At 36.4% G+C, this 24,041-nt stretch overlaps 1 protein-coding gene across 1 annotated transcript in view; it reads left to right on the forward strand.

Moving 5' to 3' along the window:
* The window catches only part of LOC114298551 (glucan endo-1,3-beta-glucosidase-like), a 38,222-nt gene extending 20,070 nt beyond the window's left edge, over positions 1-18,152 (forward strand). The window contains exon 2 of the mRNA XM_082912724.1: positions 17,485-18,152. Within this exon, the coding sequence (XP_082768850.1) occupies positions 17,485-18,152 (668 nt within the window). The remainder of the gene's footprint in view (positions 1-17,484) is intronic.
* The last annotated feature ends 5,889 nt before the right edge of the window (positions 18,153-24,041 follow it).

The following is a 24,041-nucleotide window of genomic DNA, read 5'->3' on the forward strand; positions in this document are numbered from 1 at the left end:
TGTTACGTTCCACTTTCCATTACTTATCCAACTTTCCATTTATACAAACATGGCTCAGAACCTGGCCAAACAATAAAATGAGATTGCATCTCATATTAAAAATTACTTCCAATAACAACAATTCAAATGAGATAACAACTCAAAATGAAACTCTTCCATAATTCAAAAAGTACACATATTTGTTGTACTAATGGAGTTCATCCCCTATCTCCTCCCAAACAGGTTTGAGAATCCATCCCCTATCTCCCCTCAAACCATGGAGTACATCCCCTATCTCCTCCCAAACAATATGCATATGCAATGTATTTAACACTTGTCATATACAATAATCAATCAATACACATATTTGTTGTATTAATTCAACCGTCATATTCAATGACACATTCAAATGTGATTAGTTTCAGTTTTCCCTAATACAATGTCTACAACAATCAAGACTATCCTCCACCGATAGCCCAAAGCAGTTCTCTCTAAACAGATAATAAATTTATCAACAGATAAAATATCAACAATTCTGTAGGTGAGTGATTAAATTATCCAACTATACCATTTAATCTCATAATTCCCCAATTTCATTATCCTCAACTCAATTTCATATTTTCCCAAATTAATTATACTAATTAATTTATTTCAATAATTAGGGCGTTTTCCTCCTTTCTCAACATCAACCCTAAGGCTTGATTTTACCAATTTAACAACAATAATACCATTTTTCCAAGGCCTCATACATACATGGGTTTAAATATTTGAAAACCCCTCTTTATAAATTACAAAACCAAACCTTAACTCTTCCTAAAATTACCAAACACCACCAACTTATCAAAATGCATAAAACTTATGACAAAACTCATAAGATGGAGTAGGTTATTCCTACCTCGAAATTAGAAGCCCAAAGGAGAAGATGATGAAAACTCAAAGTGCTCCAAATCCACAAACTTTCAGATTAAAAGGAAGCCCAAGTCACCCTCTACCTTTCTTACAAAGAGATTAGGGTAGGAACTCACTAGAAGTAGATCAATCCCTAGAGAGAAGGTAAGTGTAGAGAGAGAGAGAGCCGAGTTCTAGGGTTTTGAAATCAAAGAGATGAAAAAAATGAAGTGTTCCCCGCTACTGCCTACTAATATAACACAGGCTCGCTCGAGCGAAGGATTGGTCGCTTGAGCGACCAGACACAAAGAACCCTCGCTCGAGCGTAGAAAGTCTCACTCGAGCCAACAATTCGAAGCTTCAGGTCTGCAACCCAGAAGCATGCTCGAGCGACAGAATGCTCGCCCGAGTGAAGAAACTCAAAACATAGACCTCGCTCGCTTGAGCGAAGGAAAGCTCGCTCGAGCGAAGAATTGCAACCTACAGGTCCAGTACTAGACGCAGACGCAAGCTCGAGCAAAGGACTTCTCACTCGAGCCATCAAATACAAAACTCAACTCTCGCTCGAGCGAAGGAACCCTGGCTCGAGCAAAGGATCTAAAACACAGAGCTCACTCGAGTGACAAAAGTCTCACTCGAGCGAAGGACCAAAATCTTGGGCAGCAACCATTTGCTCCCAATCACACCCAACCTGTAACAATCCTGCCCAAAACATCCTATAACTCAAACACAAAGTATTGAAGGACGGAAACAAGATATAAACCACAACTAACAACCACGGAACCAAGTTCGAATACAACAACCAAAGGAGGAAGAACCGGGATCGCTATAACCTCCCCCCCTTAAGGAATTTCATCCCCGAAATTAAGCACAAGTTTTCAAAAATAAGTTTTTCTCAATTTTCAACAACATTACCAACCAACATTTCACGAACATCCAACTCACGTTCCCAAGTGGCTTCCTCCACTCCGTGATGTTTCCACAAAACTTTCACCAACGGGATGGTCTTGCCTCGCAAGATTTGATCCCGACTATCCAAGACCTGCACCGGTCTCTCCTCATACGAGGCATCCTTATCTACCTCTAAGTCGGTCCAATCCAACACATGTGACGGATCCAGCTCGTACTTCCGAAGCATACTAACGTGAAACACGTCATGTACCCCGGACAACTGCGATGGTAAAGCTAAACGGTAGGCGACCTCGCCAATCCTCTCAAGGATCTCAAAAGGACCAATAAACTGAGGGGACAACTTCCCCCTCTTACCAAATCTCATCAAACCCCGCCTAGGTGATATTTTCAGAAAAACATGATCACCCGCCTCAAATACCAAAGGCCTCCTCCTATGGTCGGCATAACATTTTTGACGACTCTGGGCTGTAACAAGCCTCCTACGGATATGCTCAACCTTCTCCGTCGTTTCTCGAACTAACTCCGGGCCCAACAAAGGTGCGTCACCCACCTCGGCCCAACAAACTAGAGACCTACAAGGTCGGCTATACAAGGCCTCAAACGGTGCCATACCGATACTCGACTGAAAACTGTTGTTGTAGGCAAACTCCGCTAAGGGTAAGTACCTCTCCCACAACCCACTGAAGTCAAGGACACAACCTCGAAGCATATTCTCAAGGATCTAAATAGTACGCTTGGACTGCCCGTCAATCTGAGGATGATAAGCCGTGCTAAAGGTCAACCTAGTGTCCAAAGCACTCTGCAAACTCTGCCACAACCTAGCAGTAAAACGTGGATCTCTATCTGAGACGATCAACACGGAGACCCTGTGCAACCTCACTATGTCCCAAATATACAAGTCAACAAGGTGATCTACCGAATCTCTCACGCGCATAGGGATAAAGTGCGCTGACTTAGTCAACCGGTCTATAACCACCCAAATAGCATCACAACCCCGCTAAGGCCTCGGAAGTCCTACAACGAAGTCCATAGTAACATGCTCCCACTTCCACTCGGTAATAGGCAAGGGTTGTAACAAACCCACTGGCCTCTGATGTTCGGCCTTCACTTGCTAACAAGTAAGGCACTTAGACACAAAAATTGCCACATCTCTCTTCATACCCATCCACCAAAACTGGCGCCCCAAATCACGATACATCTTAGTGCCTCCCGGATGCATCGCAAGGCGTGAATGGTGAAACTCTCGGAGTACTTCCTCTCGGTAAGACTCCGACACAAGCAGACGGTCTCGGTGCCTCACACTCTGGTCTGGATACACAGTCAAACCCTTCTCAACCTTCCCACTGGAGATCTTCTCTTGGAGGGATTCTACCTCAAGGTCACCTCTCTGTGCCTCTAACACTCGACTCACAAGTGTAGGCTGCGCAACAACAGAAAATAAGGCCGCAGCCTCAACAGATTCGCCCAGAAGCAAATCAAACTCGCCAAGTGCACCCAACATCTCCCACTCCCGGATGGCTATACAAACTACATCACTAATGGATTTCCTGCTAAGGGCATCGACCACAACATTGGCCTTCCCTGGATGATAATGCAACTCGAAGTCATAATCCTCAATAAATTCCATCCACCTTCTCTGCCTCAAGTTCAAGTCTTTCTGTGTAAACGGATACTTCAGACTCTTATGATCTGAGAATACCTCGAACCTCTCACCATAAAGGTAGTGCCTCCAAATCTTCAAGGCAAAAATTACAGCTGCTAACTCTAGGTCATGTGTAGGGTAATTCTTCTCGTGTATTTTCAATTGACGTGAGCCATAGGCAACCACTTTCCCCTCTTGCATCAACACACAACCCAAACCCTCTCGTGAGGTATCACAATAAACGACATAACCCAAACCCCTTCTCTGGAATAATCAAAACTGGAGCGGTGGTAAGTCTAACTTTAAGCTCTTGGAACGGCTTTTCACAAGTCTCACTCCACACAAACTTAACCCCCTTCTGTGTCAATCTAGTCAACGGCGAAGCTAGCTTGGAGAAATCTTTCACAAACCGACGGTAATACCTAGCTAATCCCAGAAAACTGCGGATCTCAAAAACACTCTTAGGCTGTGCCCAATCCTGCACTGCCTCAATCTTGGATGTATCAACAGACACCCCTTCCCCGGAGACCACATGGCCTAAGAACTTGACTCCTAGTCAGAACTCACACTTTCCAAACTTAGCATACAGCTTATGAGCTCTAAGCAACACAAGCACCACCCTCAAGTGTTCCTCGTGTTCCTCCTCAGAAGGTGAATAAATCAGAATGTCGTCCACGAAAATGACTACAAAACGATCCAAGAATTCTCGGAAGATCCGGTTCATCAAATCCATAAACACTGCCGGTGCATTGGTGAGCCCAAAAGGCATCACCAGAAACTCATAATGGCCATACCGCGTACGGAATGCCGTCTTCGGAATATCCTCCTCCCTGACCCTCAACTGGTGGTAACCCGATCTCAAGTCTATCTTAGAGAAACAACGGGAACCCTTCAACTGGTCAAACAAATCATCAATACGAGGCATAGGGTACTTATTCTTAACCGTAGCCCGAATCAATTTTCGGTAATCGATACAAAGTCTCAAGGCACCATCTTTCTTTTTAGCAAAGAGAGCTGGTGCTCCCCATGACGAAACACTAGGGCGAATAAAGCCTTTATCTAGCAACTTCTGGAGTTGAATCTTCAACTCACTCAACTCGGCTGCGACAAAAAGGTAAGGTGCCATTGAAATAGATGCCGTTGAAATTGGTGCCGTGCCGGACACTAAATCAATAAAGAACTCAATCTCTCGATGAGGTGGTAAGCTAACAAAGTCCTCGGGAAAAACATTCGAATACTCACAAACCACTCTCAGCAATACTATCTGGGTCTCGTCACACTCACTACTCATAAAGCTAGCAAGAAGCCCACTAAGCTCACTCCACCCTCGCGGATCATACACCGGTGGCAGAACACTACCAACCCGATCCCCCAAGAAATGGAAACAATCCCCGCTCAAGGTACAAACTGTGACCCTCTGGCAGTAACAATCGATAACAGCCGGTATGACGATAGCCAGTCCATACCCAAAATAACATCAAAACCCGACATAGCCATAACTACAAAAGGAAATGGAAACTGGCGGTCGGCGACCTCTATATCACAGCCCCGACACCCTTGTTTCAAAATGATTTCACCCCCAACGGGTGATACAACACATATAGGAGATGCTAACAATGCCAACTCCAACCCCAAAATAGATGCAAATGCAGCAAATATAAAGGAATGGGATGCACCCGTATCAATCAACACATTGGCAACTGAGTTATAAAACAAAAAGGTACCTCTCATAACAAATGGAGCCAGTACAAGATCCTGCGTGGTAACAGCATACACGCGCCCAGAAGGTCTCTGGTCTACCTGCTCACCCCTAGGAGCATAAGACTGCTGCGCAGACTGGGACGATGAAGCCCCTTGATTGGCCCTCGAGGCCTGAACTGACTGAGCTGGCTGATGGCTCTGTGTCTGCCTCAAACCAGATGCACCAGATGTGACACTCAACTGCGGAAAAAAACCTCTTCAGGTGCCCCGCCTGACCACACTAGTAACAAGAGAGCGGCTGGCCTCTGCTCTGACTCTAGCCCTGAGGTCGAGCCGAAGATGAAGCTGCTCTCTGCCCTCCTCCCTTCTGCGAGCAAGCTGGAGACTTGTGGCCCAACTGACCACATTTGAAATAGGTAATGTCTCCCTGATTGCCTCTCCCAGAACCAACACTTGGCACTGGAAAGGTAGACCTCGCTAAAGCACCCTGGGACTGCTGAGGGTTAGAACCCCTTTGCCTCCTGCCATCCCCCTGGCCATCCTGACTCCTCTTGGAGCCCCTCATCCTCTCCTCCTCCTCGTGCATCATAGTCTCCATATGGGTCGCGGCATCCACAAGACGCCCATAGTCCCGGGTCATGGACCCCTCAACTCTAGTCTTGATCCCGTGTCTCAACTTCTTCTCAAATTCCAGACAACGGCATTCCTCATACGCCACAAGCTCAGGTGCAAACCTGGACAAGCTGGTAAATGCGGCCTCAAACTCAGCCACTGGCATACTCAGCTGCTTAAGCTGGCAGAACTGATCTCTCAACTTCTCTCTGACAGCGGGAGACAGAAACTTCTCTTGAAAGGCATCAACGAAAGCCTCCCAAGTCCCTCCAATATGGCCCCTCACAAACTTTCACCACTGACCCGCGTCTCCCTTCAGCTGGAATGACACCAAGGTCACTTTCAAAGCTCCGTCTTCGATGCCAAGCATCTCAAATGTCTTAGTCATCTGCGCGAGCCACTCATCAGCCTTTAGTGGCTCTTTCGGATAACCCATAAACTCATCCGGATTAGACCGGAAAAACTCCCTCTTTAGAAAAGAAGGCCCTGCATCAACAATCTGGGCCTGGACCTAATTCTTAGCTCTAAGGATGCCCACAGATTCCCTGAATGCTCTTGCTATCTCACGGGCTAAGGCACCCATGGCCTGCTGACCCACTGGCTCGGCCACATTGGCCTGACCAACACCCTCCTGCTGCTCCAGAATCTCATCCGGTATAGGCATCTCCAGTCTACCACGCCTACCACGCCTACCATGTCCTCGTCCTGACATCCTAATAAAGGTAACAAAGACGTTAACACATTCACAAATATGCCAAAGCTATAACACTCGTGTCCTAATGCAATGGACAACTGTAATTCACTCCACGTAAGCACATAATCACATAAACACTTACGAATTTCATTTCTGGATAATGATACTCCCGAGGCATTACTAGAGTTCCAGTTAGAAACAACATTGATTAAGTGCTTTTCCAACAAGACTCACAGAAACCCAAGGATCCAATCAACATCCTAGAAACTAAATCCCATACCCATATAACCACATAAACATGTTATCACATAAGTACATAACACTACATCTAAATCTCTAACAAGCGATACAAACCCATTGTGATACTAATCACTTCTCACGTACCTAAAGTATTCAAACCCGGTACGCTCTGATACAAAGTTGTAACGCCCTCAAAATAATACATAAAACCCAACAATCTCGACGTACATTGATATAAGAGAATAAAACATCCTTCCATTCATCAGAGTATTCTTACAAAAGATATTACATGTTGACAACAAAAGTAAATGCCCTACGGGCTCACAACTTTCCAAGCCAACACTTGGATACAAAAAGTGAGTACTAACTCAAATACATATTAAGCCCTTGGCTTGAATTTACATGTAATATCAAATAACAAAACAACAAAAGGAGTCTTCAACTCTCAGAACCTCCCACGCTAAGTCCTTGGAGGTGGCATATCACATGGACCTAAAAATGATGTCCCATATAGGGTGAGCCAAAGCCCAGTAGAGATATACTAAACCAAATATAAGCAATGACTAAAGCAATAGCATTTGATAGATGGTTAACACTTATAAACCAATTAGATCACAATACAGTTCCATAAAAATTATGTCCATGTTACGTTCCACTTTCCGTTACTTATCCAACTTTCCATTTATACAAACATGGCTCAGAACCTGGCCAAACAATAAAACGAGACTGCATCTCATATTAAAAATTACTTCCAATAACAACAATTCAAATGAGATAACAACTCAAAATGAAACTCTTCCATAATTCAATAAGTACACATATTTGCTGTACTAATGGAGTTCATCCCCTATCTCCTCCCAAACAGGTTTGAGAATCCATCCCCTATCTCCCCTCAAACCATGGAGTACATCCCCTATCTCCTCACAAACAATATGCATATACAATGTATTTAACACTTGTCATATACAATAATCAATCAATACATATATTTGCTGTATTAATTCAACTGTCATATTCAATGATACATTCAAATGTGATTAGTTTCAGTTTTCCCTAATCAATATACAATGTCTACAACAATCAAGACTATCCTCCACTGATAGCCCAAAGCAGTTCTCTAAACAGATAATAAATTTATCAACAGATAAAATATCAACAATTCCGTAGGTGAGTGATTAAATTATCCAACTACACCATTTAATCTCATAATTCCCGAATTTCATTATCCTCAACTCAATTTCATATTTTCCCAAATTAATTATACTAATTAATTTATTTCAACAATTAGGGCATTTTTCCCCTTTCTCAATATCAACCCTAAGGCTTGATTTTACCAATTTAACAACAATAATACCATTTTTCCAAGGCCTCATACACACATGGGTTTAAATATTTGAAAACACCTTTTTATAAATTACAAAACCAAACCTTAACTGTTCCCAAAATTACCAAACACCACCAACTAATCAAAATGCATAAAACTTATGACAAAACTCATAAGATGGAGTAGGTTATCCCTACCTCGAAATTAGAAGCCCAAAGGAGAAGATGATGAAAACTCAAAGTGCTCCAAATTCACAAACTTTCAGATTAAAAGGAAGCCCAAGTCACCCTCTACCTTTCTTACAAAAAGATTAGGATAGGAACTCACTAGAAGTAGATCAATCCCTAGAGAAAAGATAAGTGTAGAGAGAGAGAGAGCCGAATTCTAGGGTTTTGAAATCAAAGAGATGAAAAAAATGAAGTGTTCCCCGCTGCTGCCTACTGATATAACACAGGCTCGCTCGAGCAAAGGATTGGTCGCTCGAGCGACTAGACACAAAGAACCCTCGCTCGAGCCAACAATTCGAAGCTTCAGGTCTGCAACCCAGAAGCATGCTCGAGCGATAGAATGCTCGCTCGAACAAAGAAACCCAAAACATAGACATCCCTCGCTCGAGCGAAGGAAAGCTCGCTCGAGCGAAGAATTGCAACCTACAGGTCCAGTACTAGACATAGACATAAGCTCGAGCGAAGGACTTCTCGCTTGAGCCATCAGAGACAAAACTCAACTCTCGCTCGAGCGAAGGAACCCTGGCTCGAGCGAAGGCTCTAAAACACAGAGCTCGCTCGAGCGACAAAAGTCTCACTCGAGCGAAGGACCAAAATCCTGGGCAGCAACCATTTGCTCCCAATCACACCCAACCTATAACAATCCTGCCCAAAACATCCTATAACTCAAATACAAAGTATTGAAGGACGGAAACAAGATATAAACCACAACTAACAACTACGGAACCAAGTCTGAATACAACAACCAAAGGAGGAAGAACCGGGATCGCTATAGTAGAGAATACATTTAACCAAATATATAAACATTTGATTTAAAGTATGCATTGCCACACTCCTTATCCATGAACATTTAATTACCCAATTTCATAATCCAATGCACATTATTTAACTAATTTCCATATTTCTCCGACCTCACACGGATGGCCAATGGGCAACTCAATTTTTTCACATTTTTCGTTCTCACACAAACGGCCACGTGGACACCTCAAACATTCCTACATTTGTCATCCTCACACGACCGGGCAAGTGAGCACCTCAATAGTGTACAACAAACAAGCCATCAAAACTCAAATTTCATTCCAAAACAAGGAATCTCAATACATTTCACATTACCTATGATTTCCCTTCTATTACCAATCAAGACCCATGAATATTAATTAGGGTTTTACATGCCAATTAGGGCTTTTCATTTCATTCTTTCATTTGCCTAGATAGAAGATGTGTTCACTATTTCCTCATTAAAAATTAATCACTTTTTCTATAAATCTTAAGGCTAAACCCGCCATCACCATTTATGTCCACATATATACATCATCATCTAATCCCAATCACACTTCTATAGCATGAAATTAACACATATTCAAACCAAAATATAGATATACAAGGGTAAAAGTATTCCTACCTCAAGAGTTGTGAGACGAGAGATAAAAACCCAAGAGATGAAATCGGTTTAAAATGTAGCCTTTGGTGAGACAAACAACTTTGCCAAACTAGCATTTTGACAAAATATGTATGGTGCAAATATATTACATTTGTTTTTTCAAACTTTTGCTTTTTTGGAAATTTTTAACAATTTATGTCAAAATTTTTACTTTTCAATTTAGTCAAATTTAGAAGGAATTTATATATATATAAAAAAAACATTACAACAAAATAAATATTAACTTTTTTTTTTCTTTCTTTAATTGGCTTTTTGATTTTTTTTTTTTTAGGCCCATCTCATCTAGTAAAATCTAAATGTGATTTTTCTTTTTTGAAATATTGATAAAAAAAATTCACTAAATAAATATATTTAGCATACATGAAGGTTTGGTTATCCCATACTCCATGTTTGTTGGAAAAGGCAATCTTTTTGGTAGTTTTTCTTAAATTTTTAAAAATTTTATTTGATTGCCTAATTTTTTTTTTTATATCTTAGCATTTTTTTCGTTTGTGTTTTCTAATTAATTGTTGTAATTGGGCAATAAGAAAGTTTGTGGAAAATAGTACTTCATATGGTTAGATTTTGAATATTGGGGTAAAACGAATCAAGTTACTATAACTTGTTAAAAGTGCATTCAAGATCGCTTATTATTTCAACAAATCAAACTTAAATACAATTGAAAACTTTTTAAAATTTCAAGCACCAAAATTACTATTATTTTACTTGGTTACATTATAAAAATTTAAGCCACTATAATCATTTAAGATCGACTTAAAAATCAAATTTACTATAACATATAAGAGTTTTAGGAACCAAACTTTTGTATAAAAAAGTAAAAATTTTGTTACAAAAAATATTTAGAGATTCTTGTCATCATCCCAACATGTCGGGAAAAAAAATTTAGCGACAAAAATTTGAAAATGTTTCTAATAATTTAGAAACAAAATAATTTGGTTAAAAAATAAATAAATTTTGAGACAAATTTGAATAGACAAACAAGAGCTTAATCGGTATCAATATCGAATAGACCAATATTCAGTCAAGTATATCTACAAACACTTTGTCTATGAACTTAAAAGTACACCATTGTCATATGCTCCACACGCCCAGGTTATGTCGTTGTTGTGGGAGCAAATAAAGATTGGGAATTGTAAATCAATGAAGATAACCTTTACGTTTTTACAAATTCTTGTTCATATTGCCACTTTTTTCAAAATAAAATGATTTATCAACAAAACTTTTATACATAAAACTCGTATAAAATGATGTGATTATAACATTTTTATACCCTAAGATTATAGCAACTCAGGTTAAAGCCCGACTGTTTTGTATTCTTTGGACCGGGATTTGGTAATCGTGGTTGTTCTTTATACTCCTTGTTATCTTGTTGTAGTATGGGATTGGTTGTTTAGAGTTTTCGATTGTGTTTTGAACAGGTTGGAAGTTATTTTTTTTTCAAAAGAGTTCATATTTGTTCCTATTTAGGTTCGCTCGAGCGGTCTTTGGTTCCTTCTAGTATCTGTGCTTGCAATCTGAACTTTTGGGAGGAGTGTGTTTTTGCTCGAGGCATGGGTTGGTCACTTGAGCGGTCTCTTGCAGGTTTGAACTACTAAGAGGGTGTCATTGTGTGTTCGAGCCCTGAGTTGTTCGCTTTAGCAGCTCCTTATGTCTTACGCTCGAGCAGTGTTTTGGTCGCTCAAGCGATCTGTGCGTATATTGGTACGGGGAAAAGATATTTCAGTCACTTTTTGATCTCTCTCTCTAAAAGTTAACTTTATCAAATTTCTTCACTCTTTCTCTCTAGTTCTTGTCTAAACACCCCAAATACACCCATATCTGTTGATCTCGCCACCATAGTGCTTTAAAGAAAAGTGTAAAGCTCGTTAAGGTGAACATTTTAATAAGAAAGTTTCCATTTTCGACGTCGTCAAAAGTTGGGTCTTGTTCTCCTCTTCTTTTACTCTTAAGGTAGGAATTTCTTCAACCTCTTTGTATGATTCTTAACCTCGTTATGTGCTCCTTGAAAAGTGTAGTAATTTAAGAGTAGTGGGTTTGATTGTTGGTTTGGTTTTGGAAATGTGAAAGAGGGGCTTTCAAATGAGTTTATGGGAAAATGTTGTGGAAATTAGTATGTTATTGAGTGGTGTTGAAATATGGGAAATTTCTCTTTTAAATGTGTTTTGAAAGTAAAAGATATTTTGTTGGGAATAATTGGTTTTGACCTAAGAATAAAGGGAAAGATGTGAGTTTTTAAAAAGATAAAATGAATGTATCTGTTGAAGATGAGAGTGGAATTAGATATGCATTATCACTCCTATATTGAGATTATGAAATTATGATTTATTGTGGAGATTTATCTTTTGTATAGAGATATCTGTTTTGTGCTATCGGTGGAGGATAACTTTAATTGTTGTAGAAATTGAATGATGATTAGGTTAATTGAAACCGATTACTCATACATCTTGTATTGAACATTGTTTCATATCTATACATTGAAAAAGTGTTGTTTTGAGAAGAAGGGGTGAATACCTTGGTGAATCTGATTAGGGAGTGTGGCTGTGGTTATTTTATGTTAGCCTGTGTGTCCTTGGTGAAAGTCCAGCGGTTAGGTGCTAATCCTTCTTGTTAGTACCGGTAAAATGACTTTGATAGTACTTGTGTAACCTATTGGCAGACACGTACTTAGAGATTCCCAATGTTGTGCATCCACCGCCTTGTTTTCTGATTTGAAAAGTATTGTTTTAAGAATTGATTTATAATCATGGCATTGCATTGTTTTGAAAGAGAAAGTCTAATGTTTTGGCAAATAGCAAGCATATGCATTCACCACATGATGTTGTTAAGCGTTGTATAGTGTGTTCAATTATTCTGTACTGGGCTTTAGCTCACCCTATGTGAAAACCAACTTTCAAGTGCTAATGATATGCCTCCGTCAAGGACTTAGCTTGGGAGGATCGTGGAGCTGAATGCTCATTTTGTTTATCTTTATTGTAAATATATTTTGTACAAGTCTCGGACTTTTTACCTGTTTTGAGCTTGACCCACTTTTGTTGTAACTAGGTATTGTCTTGGAAATATGTAGTCGTTAGGGCATAAACTTATCTGTATTTCCTTCTGTTTCAAGTTATTCATACATGTCATATACTATAGATTCATGATCTAGGATTTATGAATGTATACATGCATATGACATCTTTTGTACTGTTAATGAGAATCAATGAAGGGTTAATATTTTGTAAGTTTTCATTTCTTTCCATCGTATGTCAAGAGGTGGTTAGTTGTTATGATTTTGGGCATTACAAAGATTGAGATGAAAAACCATAAAATTATAGTGCTGCTATTAGCACCTCATAAATTATTTTGGACCTCCCAATTTTTAATTTTTTTTATTACAATAATAATCTCAAATAAAATTATTGAAAAGGACATCATTAATTTTGGGATACCTCATCTCACAATTAAACCTATACACCTACTACATCATGAATTAGGATTTATGAGAGCATCCACCTCCATCACCACCCATCCATCTTTCCCAAATCTTACCTTCAAAACCTACCCACCCTCAAAACCTTGAAAATCCTTTGGTGGCAATATTCTGGTGGTAACAGCGGCAACCATTTGACTATTTACACTTCTTCGGCAATGGCAATATTCCGGCGGTAATAGTGACAACCCTTTGGCAGAATACAGGTCCAAACATTACTTATTTGTTCGGGATGGCTTTCCTAAAAAAATAAGTAATGTCCGAGAATGCAAGTCCGAACATGGAAATTTCTTAACACATTGAATAGTCAAAATTATTAACGCTTGCAGAAGTTTTCATTTTTTCAAGTTCGGGAATACAGGCCCGAACATTACTTACTTGTTTGGAAAGGCATTCCCGAACAAATAAGTAATGTTCGGGAATGCTGATCCGAACATGAAAATTTCTTAACACATTGAATGGTCAAGATTTTTAAAACTTGCAGAAGTTATCAAAAGTAGCCCAAATCCATTACCAAGTTCAAAAGTTATTCATTCATCACGTAACTTTGATAATATTGTTGTGTAATTCTCTACTGAACTCACAATTTTATAATATCTACCAATAAAACCAATTATTATAATTTTTTTTTTACAAGAGAAGAAATTATTACAAGAAAACTAAGAAATTATGTATATATATAAAGAGAGTCAGAGAAAGACAGAGAAAACATATACTATGACAATGGTGGATGAGGCTGTAGAGACAGTAATCACATTGGCTCTTCTTCTTTTTAGTGGATTTTGCTAGGGTTTTTTGGAAGAGGGGTTTGTTTTGGGGTGTGGGGGGTGTGCATCCAATGGGTGGACTGTTTTCACAAGGATAATTTTGCTATTTTTTTGGAGGGGAAGAAATTTTGAGGGTTTTAAAATTTGAAAAATGATTCGTAGCTGAAAATCCTTTCCACTCGAATGGCCCGACTGCCCAAAACGGCGTCGTTTTGGGCAGTTTTTTTTTTCCCTTTCTTTTTCTTTCTTTCGAACATAGATAGAGGGAAGAGAAGAGGAGAGAGAGAGAAAAGAGAGGAGAGAAGAGAAGAGGAAGAGAAAAGATGATCGACGGTGATGGTGGCGGCGCCGGTGGGTATTGCCGATCTCTTCTTTCAGACTCTGTTTTCTCTCCTTTTTTTTTTCTCTCTCTTTTTTTTTTTTTTTTTTTCTAAGTAGATCTAGATTTGAAAAATAAAAAATAAAAAATTGTTGATTATGATGATGATGATGTTGATGAAGATGTTGTTGATGAAGATCTGAGACTTTGTTTTTTGTTTTTTTTTTTTTCTAAGTAGATTTGGATCTGAAAAAAAAAAATGTTGATGATGATGAAGATGTTGTTGATGAAGTTGTCCAGCTCCAGCTCCCTCTTCTCTTCCTCTTCTTCACTTTCATGTTCTTCATCTTTAGAAAAAACGAGAAAAAAAAAAAAAACCAAAACGTCATCGTTTCGGACTTGGTCCATTCAAGCCTCACAGTTTCGAGCTACAAAACGGGATTGTTAAAATTTATACGTGGGGCCCAAAAAAATGGGGGGTCCAAAATAATTTATGAGGTGCTAATAACACTGTAACGCCCTCAAAATAATAACATTAAAACCAATCAACTTAGACATGCATTGGTATAAAAGATAAATATTCTTCTATTCATCAGAGTAGTTCCTTACAAAAGTATTACATGTTAACAAGAAAAGCAAATGCCCTACAGGCTTATAGCTTTCCAAGTTAACACTTGGTTACAAAAAGGAGAGTGCTAACTCAATACATATTAAGCCCTTGGCTTGAATTTACATGTAATACATCAAAAGAAAGTAAACAAAACAGTCTGTCTGCCTCTAGCCTTCCAAGCTATGTTCTTGGAGGTGGCATGCTACCTGTACCTGAAAATGATATCCCATAAAGGGTGAGCCACAGCCTAGTAGAAATACACTAAACCAGCCATGAACAATGACTAAAAGATTAGCAGTTGATAGATGGTCAATACAGATACATCCACTTATATCACATTCGATTTCATGGCATTAAGTCCATGTTACATTTCATTTCCCATGTCTTTTCCAATTTTGAGTTTGAAAACAAGGCTCAACACCTAGCCAAATAACTTAATGAGATTTAGACTCATCTTTAAAACACTTTCAAAATTCATGAGGGATACACATTTTAATGCTGTATCAGTAACACGTAAACCATTTCCACACTTTGCGAAAGATACACATTTCGGTGCTGTATCAACATAACATAGAATCACTTCTATACTTTACAATTGATACCGATATACATTTTAGTGCTATATCAAATCAATTCAAACACTTCCATAATCAACACTTGATACACATTGTAGTGCTGTATCAATGTCACACAAAATCTGGTTTAGAGGTCCATCCCCTATCTTCCCCTAAACCGTGGAGTACATCCCCATCTCCTCCCACACAATACATGTATATAAACATAGATCATATACAATCAATCAATACATAGAATTAATGTATTATTCCCGTTTCTATATTCAATAGCATACCCAATCGATTAGTTTTAGTTTGCCTAATCATCATGCAGTGTCTACAACAATCAAGAGTATCCTCCACCGATAGCCCAAAGCAGTTATTTCTATACTGAAAATAAATGCACCAAATGGATATATAATCAACATTTCAACTAGGTGAGCGATGAACGAATCAAACTACACCCTTTAATCCCATACACATCCAATTCCAACATTCTCAATTTAATCATTCTTTTCTTCAAATTAATTATACCAATTAATTTATCAATGTAATTAGAGCATTTCTCATAATTAATATCACAACCCTAAGGTTCTATTTTCACCAATAATTCAATATTGATCTCATTTCTCTATGCCAAACATGCATATAAGTCCATATAAACAAAACCCTAACTTTTGTAAAATTACACAAAGGCCCAAACTTTCTCAAAATTATCCAACAACCCCCAACTCATCAAAATACTAAAATTCAAAGACAAAACTCATGAGAAGGAGTAGGTTATCCCTACCTCGAAGTTAGAGCTCAAACGGAGAAGGAAAAGAAAGTGAAAATGCTCCAAACACAACGATTCTCGGATCAAAACGAAACCCTTGATGATCAACACACTTTTAGAAAGGCCGGAGGATAGTGAGACACTCTAACTAGATCAAACCTTAGAGAGAATGGAGTTTCTAGAGAGAGGAGCTCTCAAAATAGCTTTTTAGAAAGTAAGAGAGAGAGAGAATGTAAAAAGTGATTTTAAAATGCCCAGCTGCCAACTGATATACAACATATTTCCGCTCGAGCGGAGAACACAACGCTCAAGCGTCAAGAACAAAAAACTAGGTAAGCTCGAGAGCAAGAAGGCTCGCTCGAGCGCCAAGACACAAGAATAAAGTACATCCGCTCGAGCGCGAAAACCAGTCCGCTCGAGCGTGGATTTCTCCCTCCCAGAACTTACACCAAAAAGTACTACCCACTCGAGCGCCAGAGTACCCACTCGAGCGCTACCGCTCGAGCGTAAAGAAACCCGCTCGAGCGGAACGACCAAAAACCTGGCAACAAGATTTTAGACCATGGTTCAACCCACCTGTTCGAAACATGCCCAACACATCCTAAAACTCAAACAAATTGAATTAAAGGACGACAACAAGATAGATACAACTACCAACTCCACCGAACCGAGTCTGGAATACAACAGAACAGTAAAGGGACAACCGGGATCGCTATAAACACCACTCTAAAATTATACATAATTTTTTGGGAAATTACCCATTAGTGACCCTATCCGAAAATTATGTGTTTTATAATATACCACTTATCTGTATTTTTTTTTTAAAAAAATCTCACACTAAATTGAAAATTTTCCTAATTTTTTACGGAATTTTTTGTAAAAAAAAAATTTGTAATATTATCACAAAATTCCCTCAATAAAGAAAGGGCAAAACACCAATAAATCCCAAATTTTAATTTGTTAAACCATTTGGTCCTACCTTTTATTTTGTAGACTAATAAGTCCTATTTGAATGTTAAAAGCTCACTATAGGCCTTTTTTAGAGTTCCCTCATTTCCGAATATCAGCAACATTAACTACACTAACAACATCATCAAAGATTAACTATATCATCAAACATCATCAGCATCACCAACATCATAAAACACCATCAACATCATCAAACATCAACTACATCATCAAAACATCATCGTACATCATCAACATCACCAACATTGTGAACATCATCAAATATCAACAACATCTTCTACCTCATCAAAAATCAGCAACATCATCAAACATGAACTACATCATCAACATCACCAACATTGTAAAACATCATCAACATCAGCAACATTAACTACACCAACAACATCACCAAACATAAACTACATCATCACCATCGTCCACCTCTTCAACACCGATCCCGATACACTCACATCATTCTTCGGCACTGGCATCTCCCTCATGATCGAAGTCCCCAACGAACTCCTCCCTTCCCTCGCCACCACCACCATAGACCCCTCTCTCCAATGGCTCCAATCCAACATCTTCTCCCACATCTCCCCCACCCAAATCAAGTACATTGCCGTAGGCAACGAAATCCTTCTCAAAGACCCATTTTATGCACCCTATTTAGTCCCTGCCATGAACAATCTATACATAGCTCTTCAAACTTTGGTTTTATCAGACACAATCAAGCTCTCAACATCTCACGCAGCTTCGATTTTGATGAATTCATACTCTCCCTCGGCCTCATCTTTCGACCCAAATCACCAATCAATAATGGGTCCGTTGCTGCAATTTTTGAAGGATACTGGGTCGCCATTGATGGTCAATGTGTACCCATTTTTCAGCTTCACGAACAGCCCACAATTCGTATCGCTAGACTATGCTCTGTTTCGGGGAAGGAACAGAGAGATTGATGAGAACTTGGTTTATGATAATTTATTCGATGCGACGATTGATGCGTTTGTGTATGCGATGGAGAGAGAAGGGTTTGAGGGGATTCCAACATGATCAAACATCATATATCAAAAACATATATCACACCAAAAATAAAAAGGACTAAATAGTTTAAGAAAAAACACTTAGGACTAACTAGAGTAACATTTACTAAAATGGGATTTATGAGTAATTTTTCCATAAAGAAAGTGCAGATCTATATACCCTTTGAAGACGATAAGAAAAACACGGTGAGAAAAAGAACCTGCTATACAATTAGAAAATTAGACAAGTGGTACTTCCATATTAAAAAATAAATTAAAATCTGGGTTAATATCATATCGATATCGTTATAATAAAATTAAGGCTTTTGTTAATGCAACGTGTATAAGGAAAGAAAAATTACATAAATATGATTAGGAATATTATGTGTGTGATCCAAGTTTATTTTGAGTTTGATTTCTCATACAATGATCACAAATTGATTTTTTTTTTTTTTTTTTTTTTTGGTACTAAATGTTGTTTTGGGAATAGGCTATTTTATTTTATTTAATTTTTTTTTTTGGCTAACATATGAGGTAAATAAAAATTAGTATGTTTAAAATTTTTTTAATTTTTTTACGAAAAAACATGTAAAAAATAAAGAGAAAATGAAATATTTAATTTTTTTGTATAGTTATTTGATTTTTTGACATTTTTTGTGGTTTTTTTTGGCTATTATGCGAACTTCCCAAACTTGCCCTTAGTATTTACACTTGTTTGTATACTATTATTGTTGTTAGTTAAGTGTTAATGTATTGGCCAAGATTAATTAGAAAGCAAGCACTTGGTCCTTTGCATTGGTGGGAAGGTTAACTCTCATGAGTGATATTTAATAACTAATAATTATTTTTTGTTGATAAAAAAAAAAAAGTGTTAACGTAATGGATAATAAAGCACGGTTGGGTTATTCTTTGACGAGGAGTAAGGCAAAATCTTAATAAATTTTTTCTTTTTTTAAAATTTAAATATTATTTCAAATAATACTGATTACTTTTTCTATTGTAATTTTTTAATGTAAAATTCAATTTTCTCTTGGCTAAATTACACTAACACCTCCTGAGATTTGAATTTAATATAGATTTTTCCTTACATTTAGGACATTACACTACATTGACCCTCCCTGTCAGTTTAATTATTTTGAAGGAGTTTATGTTGGATAAAATGACATTTTTGCCCTAAACCTTTATATGTAGAAACTAATTAAAAAAATATAGATATTTTGTTTATGTCATTTCAGAGAAATGACAATCACCTTGTTTGGTTTTGAGCTTTCAAAGATAATTTTCTAGGTTTTAATTCATATTTTTACATTTTTAATGATATTTTAAAATATTTTAATTTTTTAGATCCGCTTAATCTTAATCTACTTAAAAAGTAAAAAAGTTGTACGAATTTTTTTTTATAAAAAATTCATTGAATACAACAAAATTTGAAAAATATATTGATTATTATTATTATTATTATTGTATTTGGTAAATTTTTTGAATTTTTTTTCTTTTTTTCACTGCGAAGATTATGCTTTTTAAACATATTTAGATTAGGTATATCTAAAAAATAAAAAATTTACGTAAAATATTATAAAAATTCAAAAAAAAAATTAAAAAAATACAAAAAAGAACTTAGTTTTTTAAAAACTAGACTCAAATTTCTAAAACCAAACATGGTGAATAATACCCTTTTGTGCTTTTTACCTACCACAAGCCATATTTGGCGAGTGAATGGATTGCAAATGCAAGTGAAATGGTGGTGTGTTGTGATTGGACCTTTGTTTTTGATATATTGCTAATTTTAAATAGGGTATAAGGCTACAAAAAAAATTTTAAAGCTCCAAAGGGCAAATCAGTATCTTACACTTTCTTTTTGCTTATGTCATTAAGATTCTTCTAATAGGTCTGATGAAATGAGACTATTAATTGCAATGGTAGAAATATAATTTCTAAAACGTTAATAGTTGGTATGTAATCAGGCCAAATGTTGGGGGTGTCAATGTAATTTTCCCTTTTCTCTTTGAATCTTATGATTGCAATTTTTTTACCAATTGTTTAAAGTCTTTACTAAAAATGCGAAGTGAAGTGAAATTCCAATATATAAAATGTATATAAATTCAAATGTTGCTGATTTTCTCTGCATGGATACACCTTGCACAACGTCTGTTTGACAGTTTTCCCAGAAGATAAGAGCAATAAAAATCAGTTGCATAAATTTTCTGTGTGTGATTGAGCTACCCATTATTAGAACTACTTGCTGTTCTAGTTATATAAAAGAATGGAAGCAAGCAGGTGTTGCGAATCTGACAGCAAATTCTCTAATTTGCCCTGCTTTTTGTATCATAATTCTGGGTTAACCGAGGTTGGAGCCTATATCTCTATCCTGCAAAGCGGTGGACTAATGGAGCTTGCAGCCTATATCTGTGTCTTGCAAAGCAGTGGACTCTAACTTCAATTTGGAATCATATATATGTCTGCAATTTGGAATTCACAGTGTCCAAGAGATCAACTCCCAAACCTTGTTTCCAATTTGGAATTCACGGTGCACAATCTGGAGGGGCACATGATGTGGGCACTACTCATGGTTTTCAGCTTCCTTGGTTTGCAGATGTTTGTATTGATTTTATATGGTATTCACCTGGTGTTTCACACCATATGCTTGACAATGCCCATGAGAGAACTTATTTTCAACATGAGCCCAAAGAATATGTTATCCATGATTTGCTCCGAATATCTTCTGAAGTCTTTAATTGTGTTAGTCAAAAAGCAATGGTTAATTAATAATCTAAGAACTTGGTTTCATAGAAATACTGTTGAAATTAAGAGTTGATAAGAATTAGGCAAAAAATAAATTTCTACACGTGGTACGTGGGCATAAATGGCTGCAAGTGATTGTATTATGTTTCTTCATGATGTTTCTAAATAGACAAATACGAATTTTAAAAGTAGCTTATATTTACTATGAGTGCTGCACAAATCCTTGTTAAAATGAATTTTGTACTATACTTTCCAACTAGTCACAATTAATATGGCAAATAACTAGGCACAAACTTAAGCTAGAGAAAATGCATCCTTGGAACTCATATGAATCCCTGTAGTGCAAGCACAAGAAGCATTTTCCATAGAAAAACATCATCATACAAATTTCATTTGAGTTAGACCAATAGGTAACAAATTAAGGAACCAAAATTATCTAACAAAAGATAGCTAGCACGACCACTAGCAAGCAATAACAGATATAGCATTTATTTATTAATTGAATCATTAACTCCTTCACAATTGTTAACAAAGAGATGGATTTAAGTCAATCACATTCTTCATTAATATATATATATATATATATATATATGCACACACCTAGAAGATAATATAAAAATAGAAAAGTTTCCAAAAAGTCTAACTATCAACTAAATTGTATTTGAATAACGCAAAATCTGTATTTCACATATAATGTGGGGGGGGGGGGGGGGGGGGGAAGTAACATAATTTGCAATTTAGAAGAAAAAAATGTAGATGAAATTTAAAAACGGTGAAGTGAGTTTAATTTTGCTCCTCTGTCTAATAGCACACAAGAGGCTTGCATGAGACTCAAATATAACATAAAATAGAAGTGAAGACAGTGAATGAATCTTTTCTTTCGCTAATGTGTACATTAGTCATTTTCAAAGAGCTTACAAGCTAAATCAGCAAGCACATCTATAGTTCATTATGATTTAATTTTTTTGTCTTTCCAAAATAAATAAATGAAAATACAATGATAGAATCGAAAGAGAAGAAGGGAAATAAAACAAGCCTAGTTCATATTGATTGTGCTGGCATCTCCTGATTGCATTTTGTGTGCAGGCATGTTTGGGTCTCAATTAATAGTTTTAACTTGAAGCTTCCCAGCTTCCCATTTGTGTGTGTAGGTCGCACTTAATTACTGCATGGATAACTCATTGATTTCAATTTCAACTTTAACACAGAAATTTATGAAATTTTAGTTAGTTATTAAAGAGTGGGAAGGTAAAATGAAAAGAAGGGACAAGTTGTTCATTTTCTTACAAGAAAGAAATAGAAGGGGAAAAGAAAAATGGAAAATGAGTAGCATTTATCAAGTTGATAGTCTTTCTTTTTTTTTTTTTCTTTCTTTTTTCGGTTTTTTCTTTTTTAATATTTGTTTTGTTGTTGGTTAATACGGTTTTCTGTTATGTTCATTAGTTTTGTCTACAATGATTGCATTCTTTTGTCAGGTAAATACAAAGTCAAGCTTGTTCGTCAATCAACATACTCCTAATGCTAAACTATTTTTACCTTATTGCCACGATCGAAGATTAGTTTAACATTGTTCTAATTTATATTGTTGAAGCTTTCCTGCAGTGCCAGAATTTAGTAAAGAGGAGAGAGTGTAAGAACCCAAATGTAAAAATAAAAATAAATAATTAAGTAATAATAATTTTACAAACCTCAAATATTTTGCTTGTGAATATTAAGGTGCAAATTAAATATTATTGAACAGTCTTTTAATTAATTTTAAACCTAAAATAAATTTATAATGAAAGTCTTTAATTTTGAGGCAAGATTTATTATTAAAAAAAAATATGGGACAAATTAGTAAGTATATTTTGATCTAATAATAGTTTTATTTTATTTAAATGGAGAGAGAAAATAAAATAAAACAAAGAATAATTATTTGGAGTCTTTTATGTTATGTATAAAAAAAAAGTTTAAACAAAAAACCCTAAGTTCTCTTATTCATTTCATAGCAGCCGTGAGAGTGAGGGAGGAAGAGAGCAAGAGATAGAAAAGAGAGAGGGAGAGAAAGAAACTTCCAGCACTTTGTGGCTCAGCAACTCTAAGGTAACAATCAATTTATTCGTGTTCTATTATAGTATGTTGTTTACATAGTTGTGGTGCATATGGGTGTTGTGAGTTATTGAAAGAAAAAGGAATGGAATGGCTGATTGGGATAGTGTTTTGTATATATTATTATCATGCAAAATTTTAAAGCAAGTTGCACAAAATCACAAACTTTAAAAATCAAGAAATCATATCAAACGGATGAATTTTGAATTGAAATTTTTACAGTAGCTTAATTACATGTTGAAAGTCATACTAGAATTTTCTCATAATTTTTTAGAGTCAAAATCCATATATACTGATGCGTTCAAATCTGTTCAGAAAACTAGTGTATAACAGTAATTTCAGAAGTGTCATTCTCTTTGGGTATAAATCTGAAAATTATGAAATCAATGTCATTAGAACGGGTTACAAGTCTAGTTTCTTACATTTTTGGCCTTGCATTGATTGCTCATGTATATTAAGAGAACCATCAATTTCTTTAAAGTGTTGCAAAAAGTGACTTGTTTGGATATAATTAATTGCAAATAATAATTATTTTGATAAGCAAATCAAGTAAAATCAATTGGGTTTGAAACTTAGGATACATTAGTTGATATCTAGAGCATAGTTGTCAAATCAGGATTCGAATCATGAATCAAAATGGTCTCATACTAAATAGAGAATCGAATTGAATCATGAATCGTAAAGATTCAGTCACTTTTTCTAAATTACTTAGAAAAATATATCTATACTTGGATGTTAAACATATCTTATAAATATAAAATATTTAGACTTAAATCAATGAAAATATTGTTTTGAATGATGATCACGTAGTTTAATAAGTAAGAAGTTAACGAGGGTTCCTATGTAAGATTATCATCTTATCTTTTTCCTATTTTAGATATATCTTATCAACCATTCTTAATAAAGATAATAAACAAAGGCAAACTCTCAATTTTCAAAATAACAATAATTTGACAATGATATTGAAATTTGGACAATAAACACACATACTTTTCTAAGTAACAATGACCAAATAATAAGAAAGAATTATTTAGAATCATTTATTTTAAATCCAAAAACATTTTAAAAGGTACAATTGACTTAACTCATG

This window comes from Camellia sinensis, chromosome 2, assembly GCF_055761805.1.
Source record: "Camellia sinensis isolate YWXY chromosome 2, ASM5576180v1, whole genome shotgun sequence".
Taxonomy (NCBI): Eukaryota; Viridiplantae; Streptophyta; class Magnoliopsida; order Ericales; family Theaceae; genus Camellia; species Camellia sinensis.